Source organism: Myotis nattereri (assembly GCF_964212035.1).
Source record: "Myotis nattereri genome assembly, chromosome: 19".
Classification (NCBI taxonomy): Eukaryota; Metazoa; Chordata; class Mammalia; order Chiroptera; family Vespertilionidae; genus Myotis; species Myotis nattereri.
Window position 1 is genome coordinate 21,275,741 of NC_138095.1, and position 20,585 is coordinate 21,296,325.

At 49.7% G+C, this 20,585-nt stretch overlaps 2 protein-coding genes across 12 annotated transcripts; one reads left to right on the forward strand and one right to left on the reverse strand.

The window, feature by feature from the left end:
* Window positions 1–262: 262 nt before the first annotated feature.
* Window positions 263–6,400, reverse strand: THYN1 (thymocyte nuclear protein 1; the record flags this gene model as incomplete). 11 transcript variants are annotated; one of them, XM_081114156.1, is made up of 8 exons in its annotated part: window positions 5,813–5,914; window positions 5,525–5,608; window positions 3,424–3,605; window positions 2,575–2,643; window positions 1,943–2,035; window positions 1,110–1,205; window positions 749–899; window positions 263–433 (listed from the first exon to the last, which is right to left on the reverse strand). In XM_081114156.1, the coding sequence occupies exons 2-8, from the start codon at window positions 5,565–5,567 to the stop codon at window positions 387–389; spliced, it is 681 nt and encodes a 226-aa protein (XP_080970282.1). In that variant the 5' UTR covers window positions 5,568–5,608; window positions 5,813–5,914. The 11 variants fall into 11 exon arrangements, with proteins under 11 accessions (XP_080970282.1, XP_080970278.1, XP_080970281.1 ...); XM_081114152.1 differs by having other exon boundaries at window positions 1,943–2,077; window positions 5,795–5,909; XM_081114155.1 differs by having other exon boundaries at window positions 5,795–5,908.
* Window positions 5,949–19,994, forward strand: ACAD8 (acyl-CoA dehydrogenase family member 8). Its single transcript, XM_081114145.1, has 11 exons — window positions 5,949–6,274; window positions 11,710–11,810; window positions 12,233–12,402; window positions 12,991–13,100; window positions 13,776–13,852; window positions 14,338–14,475; window positions 15,519–15,654; window positions 15,752–15,849; window positions 16,163–16,315; window positions 16,923–17,025; window positions 19,195–19,994. Exons 1-11 carry the CDS (start codon window positions 6,166–6,168, stop codon window positions 19,245–19,247), a joined length of 1,248 nt encoding a protein of 415 aa, XP_080970271.1. The 5' UTR covers window positions 5,949–6,165; the 3' UTR covers window positions 19,248–19,994.
* Window positions 19,995–20,585: the final 591 nt, after the last annotated feature.

The window sequence follows — 20,585 nt, forward strand, 5'->3', positions numbered from 1 at the left end:
TGATAGATGTTTCTATCTCTCCTTCCCTCCCTCTCAAATCAATAAAAATATACAAAAAAAATAAAAACACAAAAGTTCATTTCAGTGGGTATTAACAGGCAGAGCCCCATACCCTGGTATTTGCTTGTGAAAGAAGATGACAGAGGTAGCCCTGCATTTGCCACGGGGTAAACAGCCAGCCCACAGGTTAAAGACCTGCAGTGGAGTATCACACCACCCAGTGCTGCTGGAGAAGAAACACTTGCCAGCTCTGATATTAGTGTTTTATTGAGAAAAGTACAGAAAACCCACCTATGGACACAACCTCAGATGAACCTAACAAGCAAGCCTCCGCACACCCTGTTGTCTTTGGAGTAACGTCTTGCCCATTCCAGCAAGTATCTCGGCTAACTTGGTTCCTTTTCCTCCAGGCTCAAAATAAAATCGAACTCCTCTACCAAAAAAGGGGAAAAAGAAAGGAAGAATTAGGTCTTGTGTCTCCTCTTGAACGGGGAAGCTAAGCTAAGCTAAGCATCGCTCGTGTTATTCAAAACCCACTTATGGAGTGCGTTACTATCTGCCACGCACGCACTGCTGGGCACTGCATACACAGTGATGGGCGACTCAGGACATGCCTCCTCCCGCAGGGACAGTACAGGTGAGGAGACAGACGCAGGGTAAGTACTGTGCCCAGGGCTGGGCAGTTAGCAAAGGTGAGTTGCCAGCGCCACTCTGGCATGCGGGTGACCGAGCACAGGGCCCGTCTTACCTCGGGTCAGGGGCTGAACCGAGAGCCTCTGGAGCGTGAAGAGCGCCATGTTCTGTAAAGGCCCACCGGTGGCTTTGTGAGCTTGGTGATGGGTCCTGAGCTCAGCCAGGGGAATGAAACGCTTCATCATCCGAACGAACTGGACATCCACCTGCACGACAAGTGTGTGGGACAGAAGGACGTGCCGCTGGACTCTGTCCGCTGTGTTAGCTGCTTGCAGGTGTTCTGTTCTCCAAAGTCGGGGTAGCCCCGTCCGAGTCAGAGCTGAGCTCTGTGACCTGTCACACACACACCTCCCCCAGCCTCCTCCTTCCCTCTCTGTCCATTCTTCCCCTCGTGAAGTAGGAAAAATCATCTTTACCATGGACCATTTGGGGTTGTCTTTTTTGCTGGATGGATCATAATGGGGGTTGCTTTTCTCAAACTGTGTGTGGTCTGGGTAAGCCTCCTTCACAATCTGAAACCAAAACCAAGTCTTCAATCACTTGCCTGTGTAGTCAGCTCCATGGCAATTCTTTCATCCAAGTCCAACTGTCACTTCTGGCCCTGCACATTCTTACCCCATCTGCCTTGCTTTAGAGCCAATGGGGGCTCAGATATCTATATATATAAAAGGCTAATATGCAAAGTGTCCCCTTGAGAGTTCAACTGGGAATTCGATCACTCACTATGACATACGCTGACCACCAGGGTGTGGCGCAGAACGAAGGAAGGCCCTGGCCAGCAGCTGAAAGGCCCCGATAGGCCCTGATGGCCGGCCAGGCCTAGGGACCCTACCCGTGCATGAATTTCATGCACTGGGCCTCTAGTCTGGAAATTTTACATGGCCTAAGGCAAACGGGATGTCAACCCCTTCTTAACAAAAATCTTAAAAGTATATTCTAAAACCAAATATTAAAGGTTATTGTTGGTTAATAAAAATATCCTGATAACACCTGCCTCGGAAGAGCTACCATCAGGCTTGTTTTTGAGTGAAAAGAGAAGGTATAGCAATGGAGAGATGTCTGGGACCTGAGATGAAGGCCTGTCTTGTCATAGTCGTGGTCACATGACAGGGCTAGGGCATTTCCCATGTTCCTGTGAGGGGAGGACACTTTTTTGGCTACCAACTGAAGCATTCACCCTTTGAATCTATCTACCTGAATAAGTGCTCCTGAAGGGGGTGGGATGCAGACCCAAGCCTGTACAACTCACCTTCACAAGTCCTGCGATGCCTGGCTCTTTGCAGTTACTGTGGTAGAAGAAGGCTTCTTGCCCCAGCTTCATGGCTCTCAGGAAGTTCCGGGCCTGCCCCAGGGAAGCAGAAACAAGAACTATGTTCCCCACCTGCTGGAAAACGCTAGTGTTAGCAGAACTCGTCTGCTTTTATTAGGTGAGTTTTCCTTTACCGTGGTTTCCCTAAATTCAATTTTTTCTGAATCCTCCCCAGAGGGTATGCTTAGAGAGGGAGAGACAAAGAGAGAGAAACATCAATCGGTTGCCTCCTGTACACGCCCTGACTGGCTATCCTACCCACAACCTAGGTATGTGCCCCGATTGGAAATCGAATCCACCTTTTGGTGTGCGGGGCGACATTCCAACCAACTGAACCACCCAGTCTGTGCATCCCCCCAGTTCAGTTCTTGCCTTTGCCAAGATACCCAGACTTGTATTGGGACGCTGGCTAAAACGCACACCATTTGTAAGGTGCATGCAATCTGAGTGATTATTTTTGAGGACATTCTTAGGTTTGGGTTCTGGGGAAAAGCAACCTTGGCTGAGATTTTGCTTCTGCATAAGGCCTAAGAAGGGGGCAGGCGTTCCTCCCGCTCCAGGTCTCAGCTTACCTGATAGTTGCGAACACCATCCCAGCATGTCGTCTGCTTGGGCTCGGCTTGGAGATCCTCAATGCTGAACTAGGTGACAGGAAAGAAAGTCATTCGTTAAATAATCCTGGGCCCATTGGTATGAACACAGGGAAGCTGACCATTCCTTCCCAAACATTGCGGTTGCTCCAGCTACAGTGGGAGTACGCAGTTTACCAGGAAATAGCTCTAGACAGGCACCTGTATGGGGCGAATATTAAGTGAGCTTTGTGTTACCTAACTTTGCTAACTAAGAGGATTAGTTAAATGGATAATCCAGAGCATAAAGTAATCTGCTGGTTATTTGTATTGGACATATTAAAATGTTATCTATATCTGTTTCCTCTGGGCTATTTTTAAATTGCTTTACATTCATTCCCTGGATCAGTGTGAGATAATGCTTGACAGGTAGCAAGAGAAAGGCAATTGGGTTGGCAAACTACAGCCTTCAGGCCAGATCTAGCTCTAAGCCCGGTTCTGTAAGTACAGTTTCACTGGAACACAGCCACACCATCTGTTTACCTTCCTGTCTATGCCACGTTCTTGCGACAGTGGAGTTGCAACAGCAGCTATAAGACCAGAGCGCCTAAGGTATTTGCTGTCTGGCCCTTGACAGAAAAAATTTGCCATCCCTGCCCTAGACATAGGATTCACAAAAAAGACAGTGGACGGTAGTCAGTCCTGCTGATTTTATTCCTTGCTACCTGTTCCCTACCCTTCAAAAATAGGAAGTTGGTAGTGGAACCCTGTGGTATCCCATGTTCACTACTTATTTTAAAAAAAGCAAAACCAAATAGCTTGATGGGATTGGAGCCAGGGACATGATCTCACCTTCACATCCACACCTTTCTCCAGGCGGCTTTCTGGCTCTGACTTCATCAGCCAGTAGCTGCTCACATTGTTCCCGCACTTTTTAAGGGCTGAAGTCTCCCGAGGGCTGGATTTCTCCACCGTAGCTGGTGCCTCACCAGGGTTCTTAGCCTTGGTACGCTTTCCTGCTGGTCCCTCCTTGTCTGCCAGAGGAGAAGCAAGATGAGAGCTGTTATGATTGCTGAGAGATAAGCTTCCATTGTGGCGAAAGCACAGACTTCGGAGTCAGACCGGATTCAAATCCTGGATCTCTCAGTTAGCAGCAGTGGCAGCTCAACTACTGAACGTATTTCTTGTCTACAAACATGGAAGAAGAATGCCTACCTCACAGGATATCTTTGGAACATCCATTCAATGGGGGTAAGAATACCTTCCATGGTTGTGGTTTAAAATGAAGGGTCCTAGCAGAGTACTTGGGCATACATTACTTAAGTCAGGGGTGGGGAACATCCGGCCTTTGGGCCACATAAGGCCTGAGAAATCATTAGGTCTGGCCCTGCCAAGGCATTAGGGGTGAGTTAATTCAATGTTTGAACAAACATAGCAGGCTGATTTTCAAGTTGGTAATTTTGTATGGCCTGCGAATGATGTTCTAAATATCCAAATGGCCCTTGACAGAAAAAGGTTCCCCACCCCTTGTGAATCAGTGTTTTTCCTTCCCTTCCTCACTCTCTGTCTTTGCTGAAGCTATCCTCTCCAATGAGGAAAAGTAAGCCCCTACTCCATGGACTTGTTTTGAAAAATAATAGAAACAATGGCCTTAGACAGTGCCTGGCATTATAATAAACATTAGCAATAATTATCATCATCTCATCCTTCTTTCCTGCTCCATCAGTGTGCTTTTGTGGCCTGATCTTTTTTGCTCCCTGAAGGTTTCAACAGAAGTTGGAGGAAAAAACTCATTCAGGACTTTGTAGACGTGATAAAGACTGGATTCCATCCTGAGAGAATTAGAGAAAATGTGCCTGGAACATAGGCCCTCAGGAGCTAGCAGTTGTGCCATTCTTCCTACATGACAAACCCTGAGCTCTGTTACCCTAATGGTAACTCAGTTCATCTATGTATTCTATGGGATGATTTATGCATCTGGAAAATAGAGCCCAGATTACATAACCAGTAATCACTCTGGGCTTTCTGAATCCACACTTTATGACACTCGATTCACAGCCTCTGGATCAAGTCAAAGCTCCTCCTGTCAGTCATCACAAAATACCACTTATGGATATCTAATGCCCTGAGCATTCCTAGCCGGGTTCCTAGTGGTCCCTTTAAGGGCCACACTAAACACCCATGTGTTGGTAAATAACGCTGCCATTCCCCACAGAGGTACCTTCTCTACCTTGTTCTGTTCCTGCTGTTCATCTACTCAGAATGCCACTTATCCTTGCGAACATAAAAAGGACACCTTGTTTTCTCCGCCTGTGGAAAGCCTTCCCATGCTTTAAGGCTAGTCTCAAATTCCACTTCCTTCTCAAGGACTTCCTGGTGATTCCTCCCTGCTCTCACACCTAGCCATACAGTTTCCTGGACCCTTTCACTTGTCCGCATTCTCTGAGAGCAGGAACTATATTCTTTTTTTCTTTAAACTCTCACGGAGGTTATCTTTTCATTGATTTTGAGAGAGAGGAAGGGAGGGAGGGAAACATCCATGGGTTGCCTCCCACAGGCATTCCATCCCCACCACCCACCTCACCTGTCATCCCCAACCCCACCCCCCACCCCAGACTGGTTACTGCCAAGACTCAATCAAACCTGCGACCTTGCAGTGTACGTACGGGTGATGCTCCAACCAACTGAGCCGCACTGGCCAGGGCAGGAACTACATTACTGACCTCGGTACATGCCACTCTGTATCGCAGATATTTTGTGTGCTTACCGAACAGCTACTGCTTGAATGAACAAACAAGCGGAGGGGCTCTGGGTATCAGCCTGGCAGGGAGTAGAGAAGGCGGAGGACCACAGAGGACTCTCCCCACAAGCAGGAAGGGGAAGTGCACAGTATTCAACACCCTAGAAACGTTCTCTGGGAGGCTGCCTTTTTGCAGCCCGGGTGCAAGCTCACCTTGCCCAGCAGTCCCATGCAGCCGCTTCCTGGGTCTCGGCATGGTCTCCCTGCACCGGGCTCAAGAGCGGAAGATTCTGGAATCTACGAGACACAAGAGGCAGCTCAGCACTTGCCCCCAGAGACGTGCGCCGAGCCAGATGGAGACAACGAAACTGAAAGGGGGTTTCAGCCCTGAGGCTCTTTATCCAAGAACACAGACTGGGTTCCCACCCCTCAAATCCTTCTCCAATTATCTACACCCCCATTTTCCATCTCGCTTAACCTAACCCCTAAACTTTCTCCGACTTTCCTCCGACAACTTGCTCATTCGTTCGCCACTCTCTCTAGAACCCAACACACTACTCCGCAGACAAGCCTTTCAACGCGCATCCTTCCGACCCCCAGGCCGCAGGGATCTCTGGGAGTTGTAGTTCCTGCTCCTGACGCAGACCCGCCTGAACCCAGATCGCAAGATCGCATGGGGCCGCCGGGAGAGCGGCTGCTCCCAGAGTGCACTACAACTCCCAGAGTGCACCACGGCTCCCCAGCGTGCGGGGCAGGGCCGTAGCCGGGAATGGGGCTGCCGCCGCGGGGTTGGGCGGCGAGGGCCGGCCTAGGTCAGGAGCTCTCGGGCCCTGGCCGGAGCTGGGAGCGGAGCGATGTGGCGGAGCAGCGGCCTGAGACTCGGAGCGCGGCTCTGCTGCCCTCGCGGCGGCGCCCGGGCTCCCGCCGAGCGCGGCCACCGGAGCCTGGTCTCCTGCATCGACCGTAAGGCTCCCCCTGGGGAACAGGTGTCCGGGGCCCGGGCTGGGGCCGTGGTCTCCGCGCCCGCGGAGCGCGCTGTTGCCCCGGGAGGTCGGCGCCACCTGCCGCCTGTCACCCATGGCGGTCACCCTGTCCGATCCACCTGGGTGGCCCCCGAGCGGACTTTGCGCTCTCGGACCTCCGTCAGCCTGTTGCGCCCCTCGGCCTCGCCTGCTACCTCTCCCGCACCCCCCACCCCCCTCGGGCAGATATGGTGGCGGAGCCGGCTCCGAACCATGTGGTCCAGGCCTCACGGCTCCTGAGCCCCGTCCTTTCCGCCGCCCTCCCCACCGCCCGGAGCAGCGATTTTCCACCGGAATGTCTAAAACATGCAGGACCCGGGCTGCTTAGTCACGGACATTGACCTCTTTCTCCTTAGATTGCAGACAAAGAAGTGGTAACAGCCGACACAGCAGTAGCCGACGGTGTGAATGGATCCAAACTATACCTTTTTTTTGAGATTATACATATATATATATGGAGTGCGGCAGAGTTTTAGCAATTAGTTTATGTGCCATGAGATGAAAAAGGTTGAAAATCGCTGCTCTGCTCCGGAGGCACTTGCAGATTCTTGGCTGACAGTGTCTTCCTACCACGCGGGGTCCTCTGACGCTAGATGGAGCTATGAAAGGACAGTGGGGTCTTGACTTATGCGTTTAATTCGTTAACTCCAATTACTCTATCAACTCAAAAAACTCGTTAGTTGGGACACTCGTAAGTCAAGGCCCCACTGTCCTTTGTAGCGAATACAGCTCACTCCGCGCTGCTAACGCCGTTCCTTGGTTGTGCAGACCTTCCTTAAACTTGGTGTCTATCATCAGCCCCTTGATATGTTTCCTAAGTTGACTTAGGAAATAAGTGCAATAGCTCAGGGCCTTACATTTACCCTCACAGCTCTGTTACCAGCCCTGCGTTTAGAAAAGGAGTGGGTGCTTAGACAGGTGCCGCAACCCGTGACTTTGGTGGTGGTGGTGGTGTTTGTTTTTTGTTTTTAAATCGGAACAACAGGTCATAAAGGCAGTAAGAAGGTAAAAAGCCTGGTGCTGGTGGCAATAGAGGGACAAGAGCTCTAGGTAATGCAAGATTTGCTAATCAGACTTTATACCTTGACATCGGTAGCTAGCAAACACTTTTACTGTCGACATTCCTAAAAGAAAAGGGAGTATTGCAAGTGGGAAACGACCAGAGCTTACGGAACTGAGTGTCTTCAGGGGTCAGGCAGGTAGCGTAGGTGTGAATAACAGGAGGGTGAGGAGCCAGGCTGGCAGCAGCACCCATCACCACTTTTTTCCCTCGGAAACATACGTTTTAAAATTTTAAATAAATGACGCTTTTCTTTACAGCAGGAGAGTCTGCGAATCCCTTAGACCAGTGGTTCTCAACCTTCCTAATGCCGCGACCCCTTAATACAGTTCCTCATGTTGTGGTGACCCCCAATTTCATTGTTACAAATGGAACATAATTAAAGCATAGCGATTCATCACAAAAACAATATGTGATTATATATGTGTTTTCCGATGGTCTTAGGCGACCCCTGTGAAAGGGTCGTTCGACCCCCAAAGGGTCGCGACCCACAGGTTGAGAACCGCTGCACTAAGGACTAGGAGGCTGTTTACCTCTCAATGTCCTAAACCACCTTCACAAGGTGCTGCCCTGGTCAGCACTGGAACTTGTTAAACAGCAGTGGTTCTCAACCTTGGCTGCACATTAGAGTCACCTGGGAATCTTTTTAAAATCCTGATTTCTGGGCCTCATCCTCCGGAAATTCTGTTTCTTTGTTATGGGGTGGGGCCACAACATTAGTAACCAAGAAACAGAATTTCCGGAGGATGAGGCCCAGAAATCAGGATTTTAAAAAGATTCCCAGGTGAGCCCTAACTGGTTACTGGTTTGGCTCAGTGGATAGTGGGGACTCAAGGGTCCCAGGTTCTATTCTGGTCAAGGGCATGTACCTTGGTTGTGGGCACATCCCCAGTGGGGAGTGTGCAGGAGGCAGCTGATCGATGTTTCTCTCTCATCGATGTTTCTAACTATCCCTCTCCCTTCCTCTCTGTAAAAAATCAATAAAATATATATTTTTAAAAAAAGATTCCCAGGTGATTCTAATGTGCAGCCAAGGTTGAGAACCACTGTTAAACAGGATTAACTCCTTGCCAGAGCAGACAGGGAGTAGTTCTGTCAACAAGTAGGTAAATATTTGTTTAAATATCAGTTCTGGAGATTTCCAGAATCTTGTGGTATAACTTCAGCCAATGAGGCGCTTTTCCACATTCTTAAAGGAAATCGTCTTTTTTTAATGGTAAAATAAGAGGACGTTGCCCCTTCCATAGATCGTCCTGCATGTTAAAATATCAAATTCATGGAAGCGAACAAACATTTCTCATTGTTTCATTGCATATTTTAATGTGAAAAATGATTTTTAAGAAAGCTGGTTTATGATATTTCAGTATATATTACGCCTTTATCTAAAGTGTCCTCCTTTGGCAGATACTATCATTTTACACGCGAGGAAATTTATTTCGTGCCTAGTGGAGCCCCTCGTTTCACACTGTGATAGCTGAGGTCCGAGCTGCACCGGACTTACGGGCGTTGCAGGGTTAATCATTTCAGAACCAGAGCGCACATGACCCATTCCTTGTCCGGTGCTCAGAACCAGAGCACACATGACCAATTCCTTGTCCGGTGCTGGACCTTCCCACGGCAAGATTCCTTGGACACCAAGATTCTCGAATAGGATATTGATTCTGTACTGTGGATGCATTTAAAGATTCCTATTATTGGGAGCTTTTCTTTGTGTGTTTTCACCCCTTACTTATTGTACTTCAGTTGCTGTACAGTGAAGGCTTTCCTTGTCTCAACTGGACTCTTTTTCCACTTGTCTTTACCATTTTAGCATGTGTGTGTATGTGTGCGTGCGTGTGTGCGTGTGTGCGTGTGTGTGTGTGTGTGTGTGTGTGTGTGTGCTGGCTTCTTGAACTCTGCCAGTAACTCCAGCCAACATCACCAGGTGTTTGTTTTTATGGTGTGTTTTCTGGGACCGTAGGTCTTTTTCACTAGTAACCATGCTTTCGTGTGTGAAATTGGCTTTTTAATTGACTTTTTCCACTTTTTTTCCCCCTTCAAGTAATGCTCTCCTTTCGTTAGCATCCCTTTAGCTAACATTGACTGTTTGGTCATCTTAAAAAATGTGACTATGTTGTATTTACTTATACATACAACTTGCATACACCTGTTCCCTATTTTTTACTTAGCTTGTCATTTAAATCTAGTTTTTCCTCGAACTACTTGTTTTACTCTGTCAAATAATAATGACTGTAAACATTTATGGAGCCCTTGCTGGGACCGAAATTCCGTAGCACGTCTCTTACCTAGTGAGATGCTTGCACTGCTACCATTTATGTGTGAGCGGTCCATATTCACCTTGGTGACCCCAGCACTGTCCCCAGTAGACAGTCTGCAAATCCTCTTTGGGGAATGGTCTTTGAGCAATACCTTCAGGGCATTTCTGCAGGACTGTGCACATAAGTGGCCCGACTCCCAGTTGGGAATTCATGATTTTATCCCTAAGGCTGTTCCTGCGGGAAATACCTACCATAGGTTTCTGCTCCCGGCTTCTCAAGGCTGCCGAATCCTTAATCCTCACAGTGACTCATTTCTGAGTTTCCCTTTTAACGAGAGTCGTGGGACAGACAGACGGCTTCCCCCTGCCGCACACGGGAGGTGCCCAGCACTGCCCCAGAGGAACTCTGCCACCGGCACATGCTCCCTGCCGGAAGGGCTGTGCGTTGGTGTTAGGTACTGAAGTATGTTGTTTGTTTTTGTTAATCCTCACCTGAGGTTATTTTTCCATTTGTTTTTAGAGAGAGTGGGAGAGAGTGGGAAAGACAGAAGCATCGACGTGTTTGAAACACATCGATTGGTTGCCTCCTGCACCGGCCCCTACCAGGAGCCTGCAACCTAGGTACATGTCCTTGACTGGAATCCAACCTGGAGCCCTTCCGTCCGCAGGCTGACGCTCTATCCACTGAGTCAAACCGGCTAGGGCGGCGCTGAAGTCAGTTTAATTTTAAAGTCTGCACTACCTTGCCAAACAGGAAACGTATTTTAGATCTTACTTCACTAGCTGGTTGACTTACAAGCTCTGCTTTCCAAGTCACTCCTCTCTCTCTCTCTCTCTCTCTCTCTCAGTGCAGTTTTCTAAAAAGTTGTGAAAAATACATAATGTTCATGTCATGAGGGGAACTGACGGGCTAAGAAAAACTTGTAATGATATTGTAAATGGAATAGTCGCTGTTTTAAGCAGGCAGACGCAGCTATCTTCCTCCCGGAGGGCACCACCCCTGATGCACTACACGGGGTGCAGTCTTCCACGTGGTGTTTAAGCTCTTCAGAAACTTCTCCCATTGGTGCTGCTCAGTTATTCATTGTCCTTAGCTTCTAAGTATCTTAGAGCTAGAAGTGAAGGAGTTACTCAGTCACAGCACCGATAGGATAGAGAGTGTTCTGAGAATCCCCAGTCCATGGGTGAACACAGATTTAATAAGGCCTTAGCCATGCTTTCAGCACTGAAACGCTTCCATCAACACTTCTCAGTGAGCGACCTTGTCCTAATTTGCAACGTTAGCCAAAGTATACATCTTTTTCTTTCCCAATTGATCTTTTAAAGTGAATGTTGGTACAGATGGACAGCGATGGACAGGTACCAGCATACATAGATAGGGCAGGGTTTTCCCAGGACACTAACACAGAACAGGTAGGACATACTAAAGGAAAAATATGTTTGCCGTGATTTGAGGGTCAGTGTGTGTTTATTATTATTTCAACTTGAGGCCTGGTGCACAAAATTTGTGCACTCACGGGGGTCCCTCAGCTCGGCCTGCACCCTCTCGCAGTCCAGGAGCCCTTGGAGACGGGAGAGGCTCCCACCACCACCGCCGAGCTCACCAACTGTGAGCCTGGCTTCTGGCTGAGCGGCACGCCCCCTGTGGGAGCACACTGACCACCAGGGGGCAGCTCCTGCATTGAGCGTCTGCCCCCTGGTGATCAGTGTGCATCATAGCAACCGGTCATTCCGCCATTCAGTCAATTTGCATATTAGCCTTTTATTATATAGGATGTGGAATTTATGAGGAGGAAGAGATAAGAGTATTGAAAGAATAAACTGGTAGGTAAATAAAGTCAGCTGATCCACTTGGGAGTAAAGGAAGAAGGAGAAAGGTGACACTACACCAACAGAACTGGTTGATGGTGGGTGAGGTCTGTCTTTGGGCGTTAAGGGAAGGACTGTGTATGGGAAATGCTGTAGCAAGTCCACCGTCCCACCTTCCTGGTGACCCTTGTTAGCGGTCCTCTTCCCGGACCCCTGTTCTGGAACTGCATGCGTGCCATCTTGCCCACAGCTTCCATCGGACTAAATGAAGAACAGAAAGGATATCAGAAAGTGGCCTTTGACTTTGCAGCCCGGGAGATGGCTCCCCATATGGCAGAGTGGGACCAGAAGGTAGGAGTTTTCCTTGTGGCCCGATGTTCCAACAATTGCCTTTTCTTCCTCTGCTTGTAGTCCTAAGTGTTAGGGGTTTAATCTCCACCTATGCGTGTGAGTGCTGGTAACGACGTGATTCCTTTCCTCGAGGCACCCTCCTCCTCTTGCAGATACCTGTTTTGTTTTGTTCAGTTTACACTGTGCAAAGATTCAGACCACTTCTAAAACCAAGGCAGCTGTAGATAATGAAAGAAATGTTAACGCTGGGAAACCGGTTCTCCCAGAAGGCATTTTAGCTGATACCCCTGCGGAGATGACAGATGGGCATACTAAGTGGAGAGAATCCCCCAGACTCAAACATCTCAACCCCTCAGCGAGCCCTCTAAAGAAAAGTCCACCCGTGGCTCACTCCCTGCGGACCCCCTCTCTCTCGTACACAGGAACTGTTCCCCGTGGACATGATGCGGAAGGCAGCCCAGCTAGGCTTTGGTGGGGTCTACGTACGCACGGACGTTGGTGGGTCTGGACTGTCTCGGCTCGATGCCTCTGTCATCTTTGAAGCCTTGGCGACGGGCTGCACCAGCACCACCGCCTACATCAGCATCCACAAGTGAGTGCCGCCCCTGAAAAGCACAGCGAGGTCTCACCCTGGTTGACTAGGAAGTTTCCGATAAACAGGGAAAAGGTTTATCTTTTCAGAACCAGACTGTGAAAGTTCTTCTTTCGCAGGAGGTCTGCTGCTGCCTGCTGGCCTCTCGTCTGTTATCTTGTATGTTCTCAGAGAGTCGGGCCTCCTGCCTTCCCCCACGGCCTAGGTGGAGAGGGGCCACACACCCATCAGGGCCCTGCTCCCCTGTTCCTCACCCCCAGAGGAAACCTGCAGGACTCTGGGAAAGTACAGAAAGCTCTGTGAAGTCTAGGGAGCTCCGTTAGCCTAATTAGAAGCAGCGTGAACATCCAAGCGAGAAATACTTAGCCTTGGTTGTCTCTGGGCGAGGCGAGTTCCAGGAATAGGTTCCTAATCCAGGCCTTTCCATTAAAGTCGAATTGCCTCAATTGTGACTTTTCCCTTCTCACTCTCTCTTCTGCTTCTGTCTCCCTTCCTGCCTTTGTTCCCTTTTCCCCTCCCCTGCCCCCTCCCATTTCCTTTTTCATCTTTATCTCTGTGAATGTCTTCCCTTCTCGCTGTGCCTGTCAGCATGTGTGTCTGGATGATCGATACCTTTGGCAATGAGGAACAGAGGCACCGGTTTTGCCCACCACTCTGCACCATGGAGAAGTTTGCTTCCTACTGCCTCACTGAGCCAGGTGGGTTTGCCAGTCTACAGGTGAGATGGCACTCAAGTACGGTCACTGAGCACTCCCCGTGGTCGGCAAACTGCGGCTCGCGAGCCACATGCGGCTCTTTGGCCCCTTGAGTGTGGCTCTTCCTAAGCCTTAGGAGTAAAGTTAATAAAAATGTACCAACCTATATAGTTTAAGTTTAAAAAATTTGGCTCTCAAAAGAAATTTCAATTGTCGTACTGTTGATATTTGGCTCTGTTGACTAATGAGTTTGCCGACCACTGCCTTAGCCCATTGATACACAGAACCCGGTATTTGCTAAGAGGAACAGATTGTCATGACTTGATGTTACAGACTAAGAAGCCTCGAGGGCACAGTTTCTCCAGGCTCCTTCTAGGACGGTGGTCGCCAACCGGTGGTCCGAGGACCACTGGTGGTCCGTGAGGTCTGAAAGGTTGGCGACCGCTGTTCTGGGAGGCTCACTGTAAGCTAGTGAGATGAAGATGGACACAGTCTGATTGTATATGCAGTTTTTACCCAGCACAGAGAGTTCCTTCGGCCATCTGGATTTTAAAGGACCAAACTCTAAGTTTGTTTATATGGGAAGGTTTCCTAGGAGATGGAAACAAGCTGGAGCTCCCTTCCCTTCACTGACTTTCTCCGCGCCACCCTCTGCTTTCTCTCCGGTCCCTGCCTTAGGAAGTGGGAGCGATGCTGCCTCCCTTTTGACCTCAGCTAAACGGCAAGGAGATCATTACGTCCTCAATGGCTCCAAGGTACCAGCATGCTCTCCTCCCAGAACCACTTGAGATTGTTCCCATCTTCTTGCTGACAGCGCCTGGATCCTTGCTGTCTGCCAGTTGATACTCCCGTAGGATTTTCACGTTGGGAAGAGAGCCTCTGACCCGCTTCCCTTTATTCGCCTTCCCCGTTTCTGTCTCTTCTGGTCTGGTTCCAGGTCATTTCATTCATTTTTGTCTGTGCTTCTTACAGCCTCATCAGCTGGATCCCTGCTTTCCCAGTCAGTGCAGTGTCTTTTTTGCCCCTTCTTATATCTGTGCCATTGTACCTCTTAGCGCAAGTATGTCAAACTCGTGGCCGGCGGGCCGCATTAAACGAGGCCTGCGGCCCACTAGCCACGAGTTTGACATGCTTGTCTTCATGTCCTGTGGTCGGGAGGCCCCCAGGTGTTTTCCCAGATGGCGGGCTCTGAGAACCCAGGCGTCCTTGATACCTGTGCACACCCCCTGCCACCCCACAGGCCTTCATCAGTGGTGGAGGGGAGTCGGACATCTATGTGGTCATGTGCCGAACGGGAGGACCAGGCCCCAAAGGCATCTCGTGCATAGTGGTTGAGAAGGGGACCCCTGGCCTCAGCTTCGGCAAGAAGGAAAAAAAGGTAAGTGCCTGTTGACAAGAAGCGAGTCAAGCTCTGAGACGCCCCTGCCAGAGCACGCTCCGCTCTGTTTGACGAAGTAGCTTCTCATGTTTTCCAGCTTGCCTTGGAGGCAGTTGCTTCTAGTAGAGTTTTGACGGGGACATATAAAATAGAATAAGGCACCGTCAACAAAACTCTAGGCCACTGGTGAAAGTGGCAGTTTGCCTGTCAGTCCACAGCTGCCTGTTGCTTCAGTGTGAGCGCTTTCCCTGTCATCTCTCCTCTTGCCACTGTGGCCTGTGTTTCTTACCTGGCTTCTGTTATCCCAAGAATATATACGTATGGAAGACCTGGAGTTGACTAGAAGTCTCGGGAATGATGTAGATGGGTCACTTTTCTTCTTCACGTAAAAATGAAGCCTAACTCATTAGAGATGACTGTGGGTATTTCAGCCATGCTCACAGAGAGAGTATTCCCATGGTGCTTTGAGAAGACATTGCTAGGATTAAGAAAGCTCATCGCCACGCCATGAATAGTGTAGCTGTAATTATGTAACTGTGGCTGGTAATTAGGGTGAGGCCCATTCAGATTTGTTAGGCCAGATGACTGGCACAGTCATGTACCTGCGATATGTACTGTTACGGTTAGTAGGACCTTTGGGGAGAAGTCAGGTAATGAGATAGCCCCTAAATAGACTTCTCGGGACCCGAGCCGCTGACCTTTGCCCTCCCCCCCCCCCGCTCCCCGCTCCGTGGCCCTCTGTCCTGCCAGCACGTGCTTGGACTTGGCATATTTAAAACATTGTGCAGCTAAGACAGTGGTTCTCAACCTTCTGGCCCTTTAAATACAGTTCCTCATGTTGTGACCCAACCATAAAATTATTTTCGTTGCTACTTCATAACTGTAATGTTGCTACTGTTATGAATCGTCATGTAAATATCTGATACGCAGGATGGTCTTAGGTGATCCCTGTGAAAGGGTCGTTCGACCACCAAAGGGGTCGCGACCCACAGGTTGAGAACCGCTGAGCTAAGAGCTTTACACCAGCAACTGTGCGTTGCCAGGTGGGGTGGAACTCGCAGCCAACCCGCGCCGTCATCTTTGAAGACTGTGCTGTCCCTGCGGCCAACAGAATTGGGAACGAGGGGCAAGGCTTCCTTATCGCCATGAAAGGCCTGAATGGAGGAAGGATCAATGTTGGTGAGACCTCGAAGGGAGAGGGCAGGGAGGGCAGCGGGCTGGGGCGGGCAGCACTGTCCTCCTGGCTGAGTCGAAGTGTCTGCACATTCCTTCCTAGCTTCTTGCTCTGTTGGGGCTGCTCATGCTTCAGTCATCCTCACCCGAGACCACCTCAATGTCCGGAAGCAGTTCGGAGCGCTCCTGGCGAGTAACCAGGTAATTGCCGGGTCCCAGCCCGAGACCTGGTCTGTGGCCCACGTTCTCTGGCAGAGAGTGGAATTCTGCCGGGTCTTAGCCGGAGCCTGCGCTCTCTGTCTATCAGTAGTTTTTTCCAGAGGCAGTAATGTCCGTGCAGGGCCAGTGCAGTGGACTGGACTCCAGGCAGTACATTTCCTCTGCAAGAGGCAGGAGGCTTGAGACTGCGAGTCACTCAGGAAAGATGCCTCGTTGGAGATCCCACAGAGGCCCCAGATCAGGTGCTGCTGGAAGCCACCTGCTCGACTGGTTCTCGTCTCCCCTCTTGCCCTAGTACCTGCAGTTCAAGCTGGCTGATATGGCCACAAGGCTGGTGGCCTCGCGGCTGATGGTCCGCAGCGCGGCGGTGGCCCTGCAGGAGGAGCGGGAAGATGCGGTGGCCCTGTGCGCCATGGCCAAGCTCTTCGCTACAGACGAATGTTTCGCTGTAAGTGATGGCGCGCTCTGGCTCTCCTGTGAACCAGGGGCACCTGCTAGGTCAGCTCCTGGGATGCTGCAGGGGTGCCTTGGGGCTTAAGGATGTAAGTTAACTCGAGGCGGCCTGCAAGGGGCGCCCCAGCTGGCTTTTCAGCTGCTCCAGGCCGCCACACAGGTTACTCGGTCACTGCCCTTCGGTTGTGTGCTGGATGAGACCTGTCTTCGGAAGAAGGTGCAGAGCAGCCCAGTGCCTCCTGCTCCGATGTGCTGTGTGTACAATGTCAGGGGCAAAGCCATCCCACACTGAGGCTGTGTTGTTGCCACTAGATGGCACCTTCGCTTCATAGAATCCCAGCCGTGGTGGTTGCAGATGGCTCCTCCCTGCGAGCCAGGAAGCTGGGGCTCTGCTCTGCCTGTCGGGTGGGGACTGACCCGCTCAGCAGGTGGACGTCCCTTGTCTCTGACCACATAGCTGCAGCCCCTTTCCTGCGTGGCTGGTTATCTGGAGGTGGTTCTTTGTAACATTAGTTCGCAGCAGATTGCGGGTGAGGGTGGAGAGAGAAGCCACTGGTTCCGGCTTCCTGAAGTAAAGATGCCTAATCTGTGTCCCCCTGCAGATCTGCAACCAGGCCTTGCAGATGCACGGAGGCTACGGCTACCTGAAGGACTATGCCGTCCAGCAGTACATGCGGGACTGCAGGGTCCATCAGATCCTGGAAGGTAAAGCCCCTAGCGGCGGTTCTCTCCCTCCAGGGCACTCACAGGATCACCAGCCAGGCCCCGTCGGCGGCATCTTCCTGCCTGCCGCCTCCTGCCCTGCTCCAGGAGGGCCTGTGCTGCCCCCAGAGGGCCCCAGCCTGGGAGTCGCTTCTCTTCTCGTCTTTTTCTTTGTAAATTTTAGAGAAGACTTAACCTGAGGTGATACATGAGACAACATGTTGAAAACTCTAGCAGCGACTATTCTTGACTGTGGTAAAGGAAGTACTTGGTCCTCAGGAATCCCTAGACTTCTGTACAGTGATTGAAAGGTCAAATGGGAGCCAGTGTGACCACCCACTGCCTTTCCAACTGGTGATCAGCCAGATGGTCTAAAGGACATTTCTGTCAATATTGCTACTGCACTTTCCAGTGAAATAGTCATGAGTGTATGGGCAGCTTCTTGGAAATCACACATTCGGGTGGGAATTGTGTAAGGCTTACACCAGGGGTCCTCAAACTACGGCCCGCGAGCCACATGCAAATACAAATATTGTATTTGTTCCCGTTTTGTTTTTTTACTTCAAAATAAGATATGTGCAGTGTGCATAGGAATTTGTTCATAGTTTTTTTTTAAACTATAGTCCGGCCCTCCAACGGTCTGAGGGACAGTGAACTGGCCCCCTGTTTAAAAAGTTTGAGGACCCCTGGCTTACACTGTAAGCTGTTGGCCTTCACTCTCCACACCAGTGCACACGCCTTGAAATCCCTTCACTGTTGCTCCAGCTGGTGCAGGTGTCCGGGGTTGTTACACGGCAGGGACAGCCGACGGGCAGCGGCTTATCTAAGCGACTTTCAGTGGAAGAATGTGGGGCTGCTTTCATGGGCCTCTGAGCACGGGCTCTCCTGCCCCGCCAAGCCACCTTCTCAGACCTGAGCACGCCTGAGAGTCGCCTGGAGGGCTTGTGAGAACAGGCGGCTGGGCCCCACCCGAGTTCCTGTCTCAGGATCTTGGGTGGCCAGAGAGTTTGCATCTGTAGCAAGTTTCCAAGGGGGGCTGCTGCTGCTTTTCTGAGAGCCACACTCTCACGCCTCATCCCCAAATACTAGTGTGTTTGTGCGCTCAATTCTAGTGCTCACATGAGTCAGTCTCCTCCACTCCCGCCGTCACTTTCTCACCCAGCGTTATGAGTGTAGGAAACTTTACCTCGATTTCACCCAGCCTTTACCCCCTCAGAGTAAGTGGGAAAAGCCAGGCACTTTTGTATCAGGCCGCACGTCATCCACTCGGGGAAAAACCCGGCACTGATCTTTATCCCTTTATCTATCGTGGACTTTGTTATTGGATAAATCAGGAATTTTAGACTTGATTTTATTTGAGATGTATGATCTCATCCCTCATAGAGGTTCCTATTTCTCTTTGCATTAAAAGCCATTGTAAAAATGAAGCAAGCCATTGCCACACACATCCCTCCCGTGTCAGGGAAAATGTTTGTCCTTTTAAAATTGAGTGTTCTGATTACCAAATAAATTTGTGTATTTATTGTTGAAAATGTATAAAATATAAGATAAGTAAAAAAAAAAAATCAGTTATGTTTCCACATCCAGAATTAATAATTTGGACTCCTTTCATGTGTAAGTCCAAAAAATATCTCCTTTGGTCTTTTTCTATGCTTCTTTAGGTACATTAAAAAAAAATAGAATTATACTACATATACACCATTTCTTCTTCTTTTACCTAATATAAGCACTTTACCATCAGGAGAGGTTTATTTATTTAAAGAATAGTTTATTGATTTTTATAGAGAGAGGAAGGGAGAGGGAGAGAGAACATTCATCAGCCGCTTCCTCCATGCCCCCTACTGGGGACAGAGCCCACAACCTGGGCACATCCCTGGCCTGGAATCAAACCAGCAACCCCTTCAGTTCACGGGATGATGCCCAACCGAGCCCCGCCGGCCAGGGCAGGAGACGTCTTTGTAAAAGTAAATTTATTCCTCACTTTCTGACCTTTCTCTGTACTTTGGAGAGAAGTCTGTGGCAATTTGGTCCCCTGCCGGGATAAAAGCAACCATCGTCGTTTGCATCATGCCTACCCTGAGCGAGGCGTGCACACCCTGGTCAGACGCTGCCGAGTTCTCAGGCACACTTGGCTGCCACTCACTGCTTCATTCTTACTCCTCCCTCTTCCAGGCAGCAACGAAGTGATGAGGATGCTGATCTCGCGAAGCCTGCTTCAGCAGTAGCGCTGGACGCGGTGCTCTGCCACGGCGTGGAATGTGCACTTGAACTAGTGTTGAGTGGCCCCCGGTGGACGGTTCTGTTACACATGAATCATGAATAAGGTCATAGGCCCGAGCCCTCCTAAGAGGACCTTCCTCGGTGTCGGCATGAGCGCTGTGGGCCTGGCGGAGCGGCCTTGGTGGGGTGTCATGAGACCACTGCCGTGTTTCCTGGAGCACAAGTGCCTGATGATGACGCATCAGCGACCATAGTTTTCTCTGCAGCCACATGGTCTCGATCTGCCTGCGTGTGCTGGTTCCCCGGATCCTCCTCCAGGAAGCTGGGTGCTCCGTGCAGGGTGTTTCTATTGATGAGGCAAAGGCGTGGGGAAGGGGAAATGGAGAAAAGTGGCCTGTCTTTTCTGTCCCCTGCACCTCAGCTGGCGACACAGGTTTCTGTGGGCGCACTTCCTCCTAGCACACCTCGGAGTCAGTCAGGATAAACGCGCCTCGGGAACTTGGCCCTGAGCGGTGGCTTAGGGCGCCTGGACGTCTGGGACACCTGAATATCAAGGCCTGAGGCGACCTGGAACTCGGAATATTTGTGTCTTTTTAAGAAGCGTCTAGGAGTAGTGTTCACAGTTTATAGAACCCTTTCTAGGAAGCACTTGGAGTATATCTTTTCTATCTACGTTTTTGTTTTCTTCTATGAAGCTGCTCTTTTTAAAGGTCTTTGATTGATAAATAAAATTTACCCCTTTCTGTACCATCTCAAGCTCCACTGAAGTGGGTTTTTATTCTGTCTGTCTAAGCCTTTACAACTATTTTTAAAAACGTATTTAAAAATATTTAAACACTTAACTAGATTTTGGAGTAATAATTTTAAAAAAAAAAATCTACCTAATTAGCTTTTAAGAAATAGTTCCCTGGAGCCGGCCAGTGTGGCTCAGTTGGTTGGAATATCATTTCATATACCAAAGGTTGCAGGTTCGATTCTATCCCCTCATCTCTATAGAAAAAATATCCCAGATATTTTGTTAACTACAAGTCAGGGTTTAGAGAGACCAAAATATACACCTTTAGCTATGACAAATATTTTCTGTTTTGATTGCGTATTCTCTGTAAGGAGCTGTGCTTGGCACTGCAGGGGGACGGTATGGGTGTGCTGCAAACTTTAAATAATTTCTGCCTCCAAAGGCCTTATTTACTAGCTGTCGTACAAGGAAATGGTAGGGCTACAGAAGAGAGTGAGCTGGGGAAGTGATTACATAGGATAGGCATCAGGATTTTAGAGGTGCTTAGGTGGGGCGTGGCCAAAACAAGGTTGGGAGCCACTGATGTAGGGGAAGTGTGAGGAAAAGA